Raw genomic sequence first — 16,248 nt, forward strand, 5'->3', positions numbered from 1 at the left:
TGAGAATGGCATGTGTCACCAGGCTGACGCCAGGCGGTGCTAAAGGCAGTGACCTGAGCAGTTGTCTCTGTGCAGCTCCCGATGAAATGTTGGTCAGCTTTTATTTGGAGGCACCCAGTGGCCGGACATGGACTGTGTCGGCTGACTGACTTTTTGTTCCTAATTCAGGTGACCCGCTGCTTTGCGATACAGAGACTTTTCGTTTTAGCACCTGTAGACTTGGGGTTGCACCCTGAGCTTGTCTTTTCTGGGCTCGCTTTTCCATCTTGAGGAAATCCATTAGTCCCTCCTTTCTTCCTTCCCATCCTCTCCGGTCTCTCTCCCTTCTAACCTTTGTCCCTCTCTTCATTCTTAGCACTCATTCTGATTACTGGTTTTCTCTCTGACCTGCGTGAAGAAAACTTAATGACGCCATCTCGATATGTAATTTCTTAAAGCTGAAGCCCGTTTATTGGGGTACAAGAATTAAAAATATGAAAACCCGGTATCCTTCCCTTTCCTCTCCTCCCTTCTCTTTCATCCTAAGCTCAAGGCACTTCCCAGGCACTGTTGGGACTGTTGCTTTGATCCAGAAGCAGTGGGTGTGAGCAGATGGGCACTGCATGAATAGAGCCTTGATTGTCCAGCACACAGCCAAGACTCCCATAGGGGTTTGTCCCAGAATAGATGTTAAAGAGGGGGATCAGGTGTCAGCTGACATCTGAAGGTCCTTAGGAGATGCCCAGCCTGGCTTGACCTAAGAAATTAATTTGAGCTCTCCATAGTCCACAGTCCCCTTCTAGGTTTCAGAAATGAGACCAGCCAATATATGGTCACATTCTTTCTTGGTCAAGTTGGTCAGTCTCCTTACTCCTCTGGAATCTCCTTATTCTTCTTGTGTTTCCAAGATATACCCTGGTCTCTGCTCAGCGTCTGTGCGTTTCTTGATCCCTTCTCTCAAACCTTTTCCCAGCACGAGACCCCTTGACCCTGCCCACGGTTGTCCAGCATGAGCCACGTTAACACTTCTATGTTTTTACCCAGTTTATGCATTTATTAGAGTGTCTTCAAGTTCTAGTTGTTATGTTGGGTCTTTGCTGGCATTTTGTATTATCTAATAGATGAAAAATTCCTCAGATGATTTTTATCCCGTCACAACCAATTTATTCTCCAGGATCGTATATTTTCTATCATTGTGCGGCCAAAAATGAGCATATTGAATGTTCCAAAGTGATTATACAAATATAACTGTTACTATCTAAGTAGAGTTTAAGAAAAGGAAAGCTGATTGCCCTCTGTTAATGGAGATTGAGAACAGAAGTGTGATCATGCCTAAAATACCGAGTGCACCAAATTCCAGGGTGAGTGACAAAGATCCGGGCCGCGTTGTGCTGCTCGTTGGTAAACATCCAGTGTGTGTGTTTGCAGTTTCCCTGCTGTCTGATTTGTTCCTTGCTCAGAATAACTTATTGGAAAACGGTGCTCCTTGTTTAAAATTTCAATTCAGACCGTGAGATGGCTAGGCTCTCACTGCCACTTTAGAGGCAGCCCTGTGTAACAAAAACTGGTTGAAAAACCCAATGGGATCCAGACAGCGTGTGCTTTTGGGGTGGGGGGGGGGTCAGTAGGCATCATGTCCTCAGGAATAGCCCACCTACCACTTGCTGACCTAGTGGAGAGGTGTTAATTAAGGTCAACTGAATCTGTAGCTCCAGGGACCGGTGTCTATATTATTATTCCAGTGTTTGCAAAACAATAACAACGTTTGTAAAGCTGCCTACTTGACTCTGCATGCCCTGATGTGATTTTTAGAAGTGTGAGGACAGAGTGAGGTGGTGGAGAAGGAAGACACCTTCTCCTGCTCCTTCTTTTCTCTTCTGGGGCCTCAGTTGTTTTATCTTTAAAATCAAAAGATTGAACTAGAAAGTTTTCTCAGCTTCTTCCAAAGTCTGAGACTTTGATTCTCACTTCGCTCCAGGTTTGCCTGCTGGTTTGGGGCAAGCCAAGGAGCCCTGACTTTCCTCAGCCCGGATTCCTTTCTGCCTAGCGCCATCTCTCTCTGCTCTCTGAAACCCTAGGTTCACGTAAACTCGCCAGCTCCCGGCACGGTCTTCTCCGGCAGACGTGGCCAGTACTCCTTTGAGACAGGAGCCGCGAGCACCACACTTGGTGAACTCCCCAGCGTGGGCAAACTCCCACAGTAAAAGCCGTAATTGAAAACTGTCTCGTGATAGTTGAATGTATCGATCTTTCCAGTCCCCGAACGCAATATTTTCTTTCTTTAAAATGGGACACTTCTTTATATTTGTGAGCGATCCTTTTTAACGGAGAGCCCCATTAAAACCGTGTCTGCGTCTGTCAGGAATTGTGGAGTGTATATCTTCCATGCCGATGCACATGCTTCGTGAGTCCTTGACAACTATTTCACACGTGAGAGATTTGATGTATTTTGGTTAAAGGAAAAAGGTCTGAATTTGTCATTCATTGCAAATATCCAAAAGCGAGTATGTACCTATTAAACGTTTGGAGGACGGTCATTTTTATTGCTCAATAAGTATTTATCAGTTATTTAATTGCAGGCAGTTTCTGGTCAGTGACAAGTTCATTCCTTGACGGAGACTCTCATGAGCTATCTGTCCCTTCCCCAGCTGTATTGACCCAAGCGACTTCGAGCAAGATTGGTTTTTCGTTAATACACCAGAGGCCTCTGCTTACCAGGCGCCGCTCCTGGCACTGGGGACTTGATCGAAAGTCCCAGCTCTGCCCTCAAAGGGCTCGAGATCAGGTGAGGAATGAAGGAACCAACCGTTACGTATACGGTAGGTGCTACGATGCAGTCAGGCACGGGAAGGCGATGACCGTGCTGTCCAACGGGAAGGACCGCCTTCCCCACGGCCCCCAGCTGCTGCCAATGACACCTGGCCTGAATCTTTAAGAGGGGATGGTAGTTTGTCAAGGCCTTATTTTGGTAACATTGTGATTATTATTTTGGGCAGTGGCAGGGGTGTAACGGGAAGGCAGAGGGACTTGTGTGTCTGGACACACACCTGTATTTGCTCATCTGTCCCCTTCGGGCCTGTGTTTAGCTCACACAGGGTGTTGTGGGGCAGATCAGCCCGTCCATCGGCATCCCAGGCAGACACGTGGGAGGGGTGCAGCCCGCGTCTGGGGACGCTGGTCCCCACTGCTCCCCTCTGTCTCCATTGCCAGGTTTCTCCGGCCCGACCGGCACTGGTTCTGACCCGCTGTGCCTGTCTCGAGGCGTAGCGCCCTGTCGGGAGCCAGGGGGAGGGCAGCTTGCTGCTAGAAGCTTAAATGGTGTGAAAGGGCAGGAGGGCTGAGCAAGCCAAGCGGCACAGTTCACCTGCCAGGGGGGCATCCGCAGCACTCGGCCATTGGTGTGGAGCGAGGGCTGGAGTTCTCCAGCTGAGCTCGGCATATGATTGGCAAACGGTACCATTTGGTCCACAGCCTCCTTTCTGTGCCAGCTGGAATGTATTGCTAATAAGAACTTGTATTTGCTGCTGCTTGAGGGCCTCGACAATATCTGTCAGTCAGATTCAAAAATTTAAATTCTTTTCTCGCATGTCTTGAATCAGAAAGATGATGACCCAAATAAAAGAAGGGACTTCGTTCTGTACCTCCAGGCTTTTAGGGTGAGAGCATCCTATGTGTCTGGCTACCTACGGGGAAGAGTGCCTCCTCAGAGCCCGCTAAGCCCCCAGCAGCCCTGACCACAGGGCCCAGGAGCTGTTTGACTGTTTGGCAGCTGGCAGAGCAAATGCCCAGTAATAGTCACCCCAGCCCCAACTTCGTCATGCCTCAAACATTCCCACTCTGGATGTCCATATATCCTTGCCTTGCTTCCCAGGAAATCCTGTATGCATTTATGAGGTAAATGGGTGAAATTCATTTTATTTATTTATTTTTTAGTGTTCTTCCCTTTTGAGAGAGAGAGGAGGGCGGGCAGAGAGAGGGAGGGAGACAGAGAATCCCAAGTAGCACAGGGCCCGATGTGGGGCTCGAACCCATGAACCATGAGATCATGACCTGGAACCGAGATCAAGAGTTGGACGCTTAACCAACTGAGCCACCCACGCGCCCTGTGAAATTGATCTTAAATTTGTGCCCCTTCAGCTTGTTCCCTTCCCTGTTCCTTACCCCCGGGGGTCAGGATTTGGCTCAGGAAATCCTGAGAATATTTCCAAAATCATAACGTGATGCTGCTCTGGGATCAAAAGCACGGGAACCACAATGCCCTTGCTTCTGCCACCCGTGGTTCTTGTGGCCTCCCCTCCCTTCAGGCCTTTGATTCCCCTGGGGCTCTGGACAATCTGGATGGTGGGAAGCAATGGCCCTCCACCTTGGGCCTACGGTGGGCTCTCATGTGCTCCCTGGGCCTGCGGGTCCCACTTTTAAGCCCTAGGAATGGGGATGAGCCTTGCTACTTGAGAAAGAGGAGCCTGGTCTGCAGTGGAGGAGAGAAGGCTGGAAGTAGAGGCTCCACTAGGGGGCTCGTGGCAGCCCCAGCCAAAGATGGCAACCGCCTGTGGCAGAGGAGAGCTCCTAGAGGGGCCCCGGGGAGAATCAGGGGGACTTGATTGCTGATTGGATGTGGGAAGTTGGCGAGGCAGTTGGCCCCTGGGTAATTCCAGGATCTTTGGCTGCATGGTGGGCAGACAAAAGGAGGATGTGTGAGGAGAAAGGACAGGATGAGTTCAGTTTAGATCCCATGGAGTTTGAGCGGTGTGTGGCACAGCCTTGTGAAAAATCAGCAATCTGCAAAAGTGTCCTCGTCCCCTCAGATACGGTTGTCACATCGGGACGCTCTGAAGAGCCTTCTGTGGGCTCCAGCTGTCTAGGAACCCAGCCGTGTGGGAGAAGGTGTAAAAGGGACAGTGAGTGGACACCCCGCTCTGTCCTAGAGCTGCACCTTTGTACTGCGGGCAGGCTTGTGCACCGCAGAGTAGCATCCTGCGGTGCAACGTGTGGGTTTCCCCTGAAATATGATCTCACTGTGTGTTGAATAGGGCGTGTCCTGTGTTTATTTCCAGGAGATCAGATTCCATGTTCACAACACTTGTGTGTGTGCTTCTGCCTTCTAGCCTCCCCTTGGCTTCTAACCTCCATCGGGACTGGTGGGTGCCTTTCGGTTTGCTGTCTTTTGAGATCTGACCCCACACCAAGGGCAGCAGAGAGTGACCGTGGTTCACTGTTACTCTTCATCGCTAAAGGCATTTCCTGCCTTGACTATTCAGACCCCTGCCAAACTCTTGGATCTGGCCATCTGAAGGCTTTTAGTGCCGTTTACGTCCTCAGATATTAGAACGAAGTCTAACACTTTGTTTACAGTGAAACTGCTTTGGGATGGCTGATCATTTTTCAGTAGTGTTTCCTTGCTGTGCCCTTGGTATTTCAGAGCTGTCCTCTTTAAGCACTGAAGCAATTAGTTTTGAGAAGGCTGATTCTTCAGGGTCCAGTGCTCCCCTGCCTTTCATTTGCTGAAGCTGTACATTTTAATGAAGTTGTTTCATCTATGTTGCCAAACACCAGAATTTTGCTGTTTCCATTCTAATTATCTCTACTGGCAAATGCTGTGTTTTATTAGAGCTCTCAAGTGCTCTGTTTATTAAATGTCCATACACTATGCCATTAGGCACACAAATTAGGTCAGCTGTGCTTATTGATGGGTTATGGATAAAGGAGTTAAATGTTTTCGTCATGATCTTAAAATGCAGTAGGATTGCCTTCCGTGGCTGCGTGGGTCGTCAGTGATGGCTTCTCTGATGAGCTCGGCTGCCTTTCTTACCCAGCAGCCGAGGCTAATGCTATGTCTGAGCAATGGTGCTGCGGATGGGGGGGCTCGAGTATGTATCTTCAGTCTTTCGGGTAATATGCTTATTCTTTCCTTTCCTTTAGTTGTGACCAGCACCTCCATCTCGCTTCCCGGGTTGTGTGTCTTACAGCATCGTGATGCACAGTGAGGGCTTTTATGAGGCCAGCAGGTGCCAGTGATGGTGGCACAGGGAGGGCAGCACTGCAGCACTTCCCCAATTCAGTACTTGGCTGCTTCTTTCCACCTCCTACTCCAGGCCCTTTAAGTTCCTCCCGCCTCACCCCGTGGCTCCTCAGGTGGTATTGGTTAAGCTGGGATGTGCTGACGGGCTGGTGGCTCCAACCCCCCCCCCCCCCCCCCCCCCCCCCGCCGCCCCCGTTCCTGTGGTCCCCAGGCGATGCCGCGTGGTGATGAGGGGCATGGCTTCTGCCATCGCCCAGACCGAATCCCAGCCTCGCCACTGAAGAGCTGGGTGATTCTTGGCAAGTCCCACCTCCCCTCGCTACCCTCCATGTCCTTATCTGTAAAAAGGGGAGAACCGGAGCCACTTGGGTGTATGTGTGAGGATTAAATGAGATGATAATGCAGGTTACATGCTTGGGATACAGGCCCCGGCACGTAGTGCCGCATCAGCAAAACTGTCAGCCACGCTTTGTCCCTGTTCAGGCCCACATGGGTGTCTGCCACCCTGGGCCAAGATCAGCGCCGAGGCCGCTGGTGGCTGGGCCCCTGACCCTGTGCCACAGGCCCTCTTGTGCCACAGTCATAACCTGCTCTGTCTCTCCTTAGAGGGCTTTACTTGTGTGCGTTGAGGTGCCCGTGGTGTAGACTGCTTGCTTTATTCATGAGCCATGGGAATTAAAAAAAAAAAAAAAAAAAAAAAAAAAAAAAAAAATCAGGTCTTTACCTAGCCTTCCGTTATAGTCTTTTCACCCTGGGGCTCAGGCATAGTGTGCTGGGGGATGGGGTGCCCTAGAGGAGCATCCGATGGGACCCAGTCTTCCATCGGGATCATCCCTCCCTTCCAACTCTGGCCCGTGGCCTTTGAACCAAACTCGAGTTTCCCTTTTCTCTTTGCATGAGGCTTGCGAAGTGCCCAAGACTAACTCTGGCCCCACATACTTACCCTACTGTTTTCTCCCTTCTTAGAAATCCTCTACTCTGACTTTAAGAAGCGACTATGATGTTTTTTAATAGATAATTTATCCCCTGTAGGCTAATATGGTTGTGAACAGCAAGAACAAATCTTATTAACGTTGCTAAGAGAAATGAAATAACTCAGCTTGATAGAAGTTAATGGAAGTGTGTTTAATTCATATTTACACCTTCTCAACTGCTCTTCGCATGTATTTAATTCTTTCTGGGGGAAATGATAATCTAGGCCACAGCAATCGCTATCTTAGTTCCCCTGGGGAACCACAACATCATCTTGAGCAGGGACAATGATTCTGTTCCATGCTGTTTTCTCCCCCACACCATGTAGGAAGCACATATACCTGCAAGAGAGAAGAGTAACTCTATAGAATTCTCTACTATGCTCTTCATAAAGCCCTCACTTTATATTAAACAAAGGTCACAGTGTATGAATTGTTTGAAAACCAACAAAAAAGAAACCTAAAAACAACAATGTTTTGGGACACTTGGATGGCTCAGTTGGTTAAGCGTCCGACTTCAGCTCAGGTCATCGTCTTGTAGTTTGTGAGTTCGAGCCCTGCATCCGGCTCTGTGCTGGCAGCTTGGAGCCTGGAGCCTGCTTCGGATTCTGTGTCTCCCTCTCTTTCTGCCTCTCTCCCTCTCTCTCTCTCTCTCTCTCTCTCTCTTTCTCAAAAATAAACAAACATTAAAAAAATAAAAAAAAAATTTAATAATGGCTAGAAAAGGAACCATTTCTCTCAGTCTGGTTGCAGGATTATGGGTCTCTTTTTTATTTCCTGCATCAAATATTTGGTCCCGAGGACCCCCAGGGATAAGGTTGGTGGGGGCTGCTAATAATCAGAGTGCACCTTCGCCTCACGCCCCTCTGCAGGCTGAGTAGTGCGGCTGGCAGAGGCCTTCATTCTGCAGGGAGTCTGCAAACTCCAGGGCAGGAGTCCGAGAACCTGGTTGGCCAGGGTACAGTCCTGGGTTCTTAGTGTTCAGGGGTCATGGAGGTTTGGATAGTTGGTTTTTGTACTAAAGGAAATGCCTGTATCAACAAGCGGCCTCACCCCATCAGCACAAGGGAAAATTGAAGTACTGGCTTCACAAAGAGGCAAAAATATCACCAAGAGCATCGTAGAAAAGATACATTCAATCATAAAAATGTGTAGATCAAAGGAACAATGGATTTATCTCCAGTGAAAAGGACCTATATTTGCTGACACGCTGGTCTTTGAATAAGCAGTGGAATGTGTTATTTTACTGAATGGGACCAAAAAAAAAAAAAAAAAAAAAACCCTGAAAAGATTGATTAGCTCCTCTTTTCTTGACTAGAATAGGTTTCCTATGTATCGTTAGTTACTTTATCATGAATAACGTGTCGTGTCATCTTGTGCCTATTAATCACCCTTTCCTCGCAACCAACTGTACGAATAATTAGATGAAATTGGTGGCGGACCATCGCTTCCCTATTCATCTTCTTGAGCCCGTGTCAGTGGAACATTCAAGCGTTACCATTTACTCTTCAGTGTGTGTTTCTAAAGAAAGTTAGAAATTCGGGGGCATCGGTATTTGGCAAGCAAAGCCCTTGTCTTACATCAAGCGAAGACACAGATGGCGAGGCGCATGACGCCAAGGGGCTGTCATTGCTGAGAGACCCACATCCGGTGACACGGCAGCCTCAGAGCCAGATGCAGCGTGGGTGTTCTCGTAAGCCTTGGAAACCACGTGTCCATCAAGGGTCTCCTGGTCGCTCTGCCGTGTGTTGTCCCTCCAAGACCTGGCAGTTTCATTTTGTGACCTCGGTCACTTTCAGGTGCGGTCTCCCCAGGTCCACGTAGTTAACTTCTGGTCACTCTGACTCCTGCGTCACCCATCTGAAGCAGAGACAGCTGTGTGGCTGTCACTCAGCTCCTGGGTTGGAGGCCACATGCAGCCGCACTGTGCTCTGAATGACTCATGCTGCCTCCCAGCTAACTGAACACGCGGATGGGGGGAGTGTCTCAATGCGGAAGGATCTGCTTCGTTAGGTGCAGAAAGTTGACCATTTAGCCTCATGCAAAGGATGAAGGGACAGAGGTCACCCGATCATTTGTCTCTATCGTGGTGTAATTGTAATTCTGTATAGTTATGATGACATTTGTGATCTATTGCAGGAACATCAGGAGAACATTCTGGGTCACACCATGCAAAGTGTGATTGCGTTGCTCAACAATCTGGTGGCCTGCAAAGATTCAAATATGAAGCTACTTTATGAACAAGGTAAATGCTTCTTAGAATTCCTTTTGAGACTCTTGTTTTTTTTGCCTATTTGTTATTTTCCTCATCATACGTAGCAGGGAGTCAAGAAGTGCTGTTTAAAGTTGATGAATCAGGGGCGGCTGAGTGGCTCAGTTGGTTAAGCATCTGAGTTCGCCTCGGGTCATGATATCACGGTCGTGTGATTGAGCCCCACGTCGGGCTCCGTGCTGAGTGTGGAGCGTGCTTAAGATTCTCTCTCGCTTTCTTTCCCTCTGCCCCTCTCCCCTACTGGCATGTTTGCTCTCCCTCTCTAAATAAATAAAATATGTTAAGTCTAGATATGTATGCAACCCCTGGGGTACATTTTTGTCAGGTGCGGCTCCTTGAATTTTGGTCCTCTCGAACTTGAAGACCTGTGAGCTAAGGACACACGTTACTGCTCTGCCACATTTCTAGACTGTAACGAGGAGACGTAGCAAGAAGGACCATCAGAGGAACTCTCATTTAAAAGGGCAAAGTAAAGGTAGATAACAGTCACCGATCCATGACAATGTTGAAATCTTGGGGGACACGTTTCCTCAGCCCTCATTGTTCCCAAAGGAAAAAAATACTCCCGTGCTTTGAGAATAGTTTGCCCTGGGAATGGTTCTGTGTGGCTCTTGCCTCTAACTTCTGAATCGTTGTTCTTTTCCCATAAGAGTGGCCCATACTTGTAGCTGAGTAAGACTCTAAGCCTGATTCTTCCCTGTAGAAGTTTGGGACCCTACAACTGTTTTTCATTGTAAAAGGAATTATCCCTGGTCTCCTCAGTCCAAACCAGTGGTGCTTCTTTCAATGTGAGTCTAGCAAAAACTTTGTTAGTTTCTTGTAAATTTTTTTCTGGTTTCATTGAGAAATAATTGATACAACATCACTGTATAGGTTTAAGCAGTATGGTGTGATGATTCGGTTTACATATATCGTGCAGTGATTACCACGATAGGTTTAGCTAACGTCCATCTTCTCCTATAGATACAATACAAAGAAAAGAAAGAAAAACTGGGAATGGTTTTTCCTTATAATGAGAACTGTTAGGATTTGCTCTTAACACTTTTCCTGTATATCATGTAGCAATGCTAACCGTCATCTTATGTTGTATATTACAGCCCTAGAACTTACTTATTTTTACAACTGGGGGCTTGTACCTTTTGACCACCTTTCTCCTTTTCCTCTGCTTCTGGTAACCACAAGTCTGATCTGTTTTTCTGTGAGTTCGGTGGTGATAGTTTAGATTCCACATATAAGTGAGATCGTACAATATTTGTCTTTCTGTTTCTGACTTATTTCACAAAGCATAACGCTTTGGGGGTTTAACCATGTTGTTACCAATGGTAGGTTTTCCTTTTCTATGGCCGAATAATATTCCATTATGTGTATACATACACACCCTTCCTTCTTTATCCATTGACTGCTTGATGGACACTTAGTTTGTTTTCATGTCTGGCTACTGCAAATAATGCTGCTGTGAACATGCAGGTGCAGGTAGCTTTCTGAGTTAGTGTTTTTGTTTCCTTTGGGTGTATTCCCAGAAGTGGAATTACTGGATCCTATGATAGCTCTTTGTTTTTTGTTTGTTTGTTCTGTTTGTCTGCTTGTTTTGAGGATCCTCCATACTGTTTTCCATAGTATGGGAAGGCTGCACCAATTTACATCCCTGCCAACAGTGCGCAAGGGTCCTTTTCCTCATCCATGCCAGCGTCTGTTATCGTTGGCCTTATCAGTGGTGGCCGTTCTAGCAGGCATAAGGTGATACTGCATTGTGGTTTTAATTTGCATTTTTCTAATGACTCGTGATGTTAGGCATCTTTTCATGTACCAGTTGGCCTTTTGTGTATGTTCTTTGGAGAAGCGTGTGTTCAGGTAGGTCCTTTACCCATTTTTTAATTGGGTTACTTTTTTTTGCTACTGCGTCATATGATGTCTTTTTTTAAAATTTTATGTAGATCCAAGTTAATTAATTAACATGTAGTGTAATATTGGTTTCAGAAGTAGAATTGAGTGATTCATCACATACATATAATACCCAGTGCTCATCCCAACCGTATGATTTCTTTGTGTATTTTGGATTTTAGCCCCTGGTCAGATACATGGTTTGCAAATACTTTTTCTCACTCCATAGGTTGTTTTTTTACTTTCTTGATGGGTTCTTTGGTGTACAGAAGGTTTTTAGTTGGATGTCATCCCACTTGTTTATTTTTCTGTTCGTTGCCTGTGTTTTAAGCATCACATCCAAAAAGTCATTATCAAGATGCATGTCAAGAAGTTTTACTCCTATATTTTTTTTCTAGGGCTTTCATGGTTTCAAGTCTTAAATTTAAGTATCTAATCCATTTTGAATTAATTTTCATGAGTGGTGTAAAATATAGGTCCAATTTCATTCTATCTGTTCTCCACTCAGTGTTCTTAGTTCCCTTGTCAAATATTAGTTGACTGTATGTGCTTGGATTTATTTCTGGGCTTCTGATTCTGTTCCATTGGTCTCTTTGTGTTTGTGCCAGCACCATAGTGTTTTGATGACCATAAATTTATACTCTAGATTGCAAGTAGGAACTGTGATGCCTCCTGCTTTTTTCTTCTTTCTCAGGATTTCTTTGGGTATTCGGGGTCTTTTGTGGGTCCATCTGGGTTTTAGGAGTGTTTTTTTCTACTTCTGTAAAAAACGTCATTGTCATCTTGATACGGATTCCATTGAATATCTAGATGGCTTTTGGTATTTTTGACATTTTAGCAATCTTCTTCCAATCTATGGACATATCATACTTTCCCATTTCTTCCTTTCTTCTTTGATTTCTTTCATTAGTGTGTTGTATTTTTCAGAATAGACATCCTTCACTTCTTTACTTACGTTTATTCCTAAGATTTTGTTGTGTTTGATGCTGTTGGAACTGGGATTGATTTCTTCGTTTTTCAGAAAATTCATTGTTAGCATATAGAAATGCTATTGATTTTTTTGTTAATTTTGTATCCTGCGACTTCACTGACTTTACTGATTAGATCTAACCATTTTTGGTTGAGTCTTTAGAGTTTCTTTATTTAAAATGACATCATCTCATAGGGCTACTTGTACCCTGGTGTTTGTAGCAGCCCTTTCCACAATAGCCAGATTATGGAAAGAGCCTAAATGTCCATCAGCTGATGAATGGGTAAAGAAGTTGTGGTTTATATATACAATGGAATACTACTTGGCAATGAGAAAGAATGAAATCTGGCCTTTTGTAGCAACGTGGATGGAACTGGAGAGTGTGATGCTAAGTGCAATAAGTCATACAGAGAAAGACAGATACCATATGTTTTCACTCTTATGTGGATCCTGAGAAACTTAACAGAAGACCAAGGGGGAGGGGAAGGGGGAAAAAAAAGGGAGGGAGGCAAACCATAAGAGACTCTTAAAAATTGAGAGTAAACTGAGGGTTGATGGGGGGAGAGAGGGGAAAGTAGGTGATGAGCATTAAGGCGGGCACCTGTTGGGATGAGCGCTGGGTGTTGTATGGAAACCAATTTGACAATAAATTTCATATTAAAAAAAATAAAATGACATCATCTACAAAAAGACAGTTTTGCTTCTTTGTTTACAATTCCTTTTACGTGCCTTTATAAAGACTTTTATTTCTTTTTCGTGCCTGATTGTTCTGGCGAGGACTTCTTGTACTATGTTGAACAGAAATATTGAGAGTAGCCTTTTTTTTCCTGACCTTAGAGGAAAAGATTTAGTCTTTCGCAATTGAGGCTAATGTTAAAGTGTAGACTTGTCATATTTGGCCTTTATTATGTTAGGGTATGTTCTTTATGCCTAATTTTTAGATTTTATCATGAATGGACATTGAATTTTATCAAATGCTTTTTCTGTGTCTAGTAAGATGATCATATGATTCTTTCCTTTCTTTCTATTAATGTGACCTATCACATTGATTTTGCATATGTTGAAGCATTCTTGAATCCCAGGGATAAATCCCACTTATTTGTGGTGAATGATCCTTTGCTGTGCTGCTGACTTTGGGTTGCTAATGTTTTGTTGATAATTTTTGCATCTATATTCATCAGGGATATTGGCCTGCAGTTTTCTTTCTTAATAGTGTCCTTTTGTGGTTTTTAGTAACAGGATAAATGCTGGCTTTGTAAAAATGAGTTCAAGAATGTTTCCTACTCTTAAATTTTTTTGGAAGAGTTTGAGAATAGTTGGTATTCTTATTTAAATGTTTGGTAAAAGTCACCAGTGAAGCCATCTCGTCCTGGGCTTTTCTTTGTTGGGAAGTTTTTGCTTACTGATTCAATCTTCTTACTAGTAATCTGTCTGTTCAGATTTTCTATTTTTTGCTTGAGTCAGTCTTGGTAAGTTGTACATTTCTAGGAATTTTTTCATTTCTTATAAGTTGTCCAATTTGTTGGTGTGTAGTTGTTTATAGTAGCCTCTTAATCATGTTTTGAATTTCTGTGGTGTCCATTGTAATGTTTCCTTTTTCATTTATAATTTTGTTGATTTGAGACCTTTCTCTCTCTCTCTCTCTGATTAACCTAGTGAGGGTTTGTCAGTTTTGTTTACCTGTTCAAAGAACCAACTCTTAGTTTGATTAATCTTTTCTATTCTTTTTCTGTTTTCTGTTTCATTTATTTATGTTCTGATCTTTCTGTTAACTTTGGGCTCAGTTCTTTTTCTTAAAATTGAAGCACAGTTGCGTTTCAGATGTACAACATAGTGATTCGCTAAGTCTGTACGTTATGCTGTGCTCACCGCAAGTGTAGCTACGATCTGTCATCATACAATGTCATTGCATTACAGTTGGTTTGTCTTTTTCTAGCTCCTTCAGGTGTAGATTCAGGGTGTTCATTTGGGCTCTTCTTAATGTAGGCATTATTGCTCTGAACTTCCCTCTTAGAACTACTTTTGCTGCATCCTTCAAGTTCTGATATGCTCTGTTTCCATTTCCATTTGTCTTAAGCTTTGTTTTATTTATTTTTTAAAAGTTTACTTATTTATTTTGAGAGAGAGCACACACAGCAGGGGAGGGGCAGAGAGAGAAGGGGAGAGGGAATCCCAAGCAGGCTCCGTGCTCATACCATGGAACCTGTTGTGTGGCTTGATCCCGTGAACTGTGAAATCATGACACGAGCCGAAACCAAGAGTCAGCTGCTTAACCGACTGAGCCACCCAGGCGCCCCAAACTTTGTTTTAATCTCATGCTTAATGTCTTCTTTAACCTATGTTGTTCATGAGAGTGTTTAATTTCCATGTATTTGTGAGTTTTCCAGTTTTCCTATTGGTACTGATTTCTAGTTTCATGCCATTGTGTCAGAGAAGATACTTAATATGATTTCAGCCTTTTAAAATTTGCTAAGACTTGTTTTGTGGCCTAATGTATGGTCTGTCTTAGAACATGTTCAGTGTGCACTAGAAAAGAATGTGGGGGTGCCTGGGTGGCTCAAGCGTCCGACTCTTGGTTTGGGCTTGGGTCATGATCTCATGGTTCATGAGTTCAAGCCCCACATCAGGCTCTGCACTGACAATGTGGAGCCTGCTTGGGATTCTCTCTTTCTCTCTCTCTCTCTGCCCCTCCCCTGCTCTTGCACATGCACGCACACACACTCTCAAGATACATGAATAAACTTCAAAAATAAAGTGACTAAAAAGAATGTGTATCCTGCCGTTGTTGGGTAGAATTCTCTATGTATGTCTGTTAGCTCCATTTGGTCTCTAGTGTTGTTCACATCTGCTGTTTCCTTGTAGATTGTCTGTCTGGTTGATTTATCCTTTGTTGAGAGTAGAGTATTAAACTCCCCAACTATTACTGTATAACTGTTATTTCTCCTTTTACATCAGTTAGTCTTTGCTTATATATTTAGGAACTCCAATGTTCAGCACATAAATATTTATAATTGGTATATTTTCATGTACTGACCTCTTTATTATCATATAATGATCTTTTGTCTCTGGTCATTTTTAGCTGAAAGTCCATTTTGTTTGACATAAGCATATCTACCCCTGCTTTTTTTTTTGGTTACCATTTTCTTGAAATGTTTCTTTCATCCCCTCACTCTCAGTGAAGACTCTTCACATATTGCTGGATCTTGTTTTGTTTTGTTTTTTAATTCATTTAGCCCTTCTGTGCCCTTTCATTAGAGAATTTAATTTGTTTGCTTAAAGAAATTATTGATAGGTAGGGACTTACTGTTGCCATTTTGTTGATCGTTTCTGGTTGTATTATAGATTCATTGTTCTTTAACCTGTTTTTGTTTTTTGTTTTGTTTTGTTTTTGTTTTTTTTTTTGAGTTTTGATGTCCTGATACCATATGTTTTGACTTTTTTGGCATGTTATTTATGTAATTACTATGGGATTTTTTCTTTTTGTTACATTGAGGCTTATGTAAAATATTTTAAGCTTGTAACACCCCTATTTTAAGCTGATAACAACTTCAGCTGAGTTTTTAAACTTGACACTTGTACCTCTCTCTCTTACATTTTAGGTTATTGCTGTTACAATTTAGATGGTTTTTTTTAATTGTGTAATTAAGAACAGATTATTGTAATTATGGTTACTTTGAATACCTTTGTTGTCTTAAAACTTGTAAACTAGAGTATTATTCACCACTGTTATGTATTGTAGAATCTAGCTCTGACTGTATACTTACCCTTACCAGTGAGATTTACAGGATCTTTTTGTATTTTTATGATGGTATTTGGTATTCTTTTACTTCCACTCAAAGAACTTCCTTTAGCATTTGTTATAATGCATTTCTGATGGTAATGAACTTCTTTTGTTTATTTAGGAAAGTCTTTGTTCCTCCTTCATTTCTAAAAGACAGTTTCACTGGGTATAGAACTCTTGGTTTATAGTTAATCTCTTTCAACATTTTAAATATGCCATCCCATTCTCTTCTTGTCTGAAAGTTTCTGTTTAGAAATTTGGCAGGAATTTTGTGGGGGTTTCCATGTATGTAACCTTCTTTCTTTTCTCTTGCTGCTTTTAAAATTCTTTCTTTGTTTATTACTTCTGACAACTTGATTATAATGTGTCTCAGTG

The 16,248-nt window shown here is 43.6% G+C and overlaps 1 protein-coding gene across 15 annotated transcripts in view; it reads left to right on the forward strand.

Annotated features, from left to right (window-relative positions):
• The window catches only part of ULK4 (unc-51 like kinase 4), a 570,273-nt gene that overhangs the window by 319,733 nt on the left and 234,292 nt on the right, over positions 1-16,248 (forward strand). For 12 of the 15 annotated variants that reach the window (XR_006206962.1, XR_006206963.1, XM_042954274.1 and 9 more), the window contains one exon: positions 9,109-9,214. Coding sequence is in view for 12 of the 15 variants with exons in the window: in XM_042954274.1 (XP_042810208.1) it covers positions 9,109-9,214 (106 nt within the window). In the remaining 3 variants the exon portion in view is untranslated. Of the gene's footprint in view, positions 1-2,627; positions 2,652-9,108; positions 9,215-9,566; positions 9,724-16,248 lie in introns of those variants that run through there. The other 3 variants (XR_006206964.1, XM_042954284.1, XM_042954286.1) reach the window with 3 other exon arrangements.

Source organism: Panthera leo, chromosome C2 (genome assembly GCF_018350215.1).
Source record: "Panthera leo isolate Ple1 chromosome C2, P.leo_Ple1_pat1.1, whole genome shotgun sequence".
NCBI lineage: Eukaryota > Metazoa > Chordata > Mammalia > Carnivora > Felidae > Panthera > Panthera leo.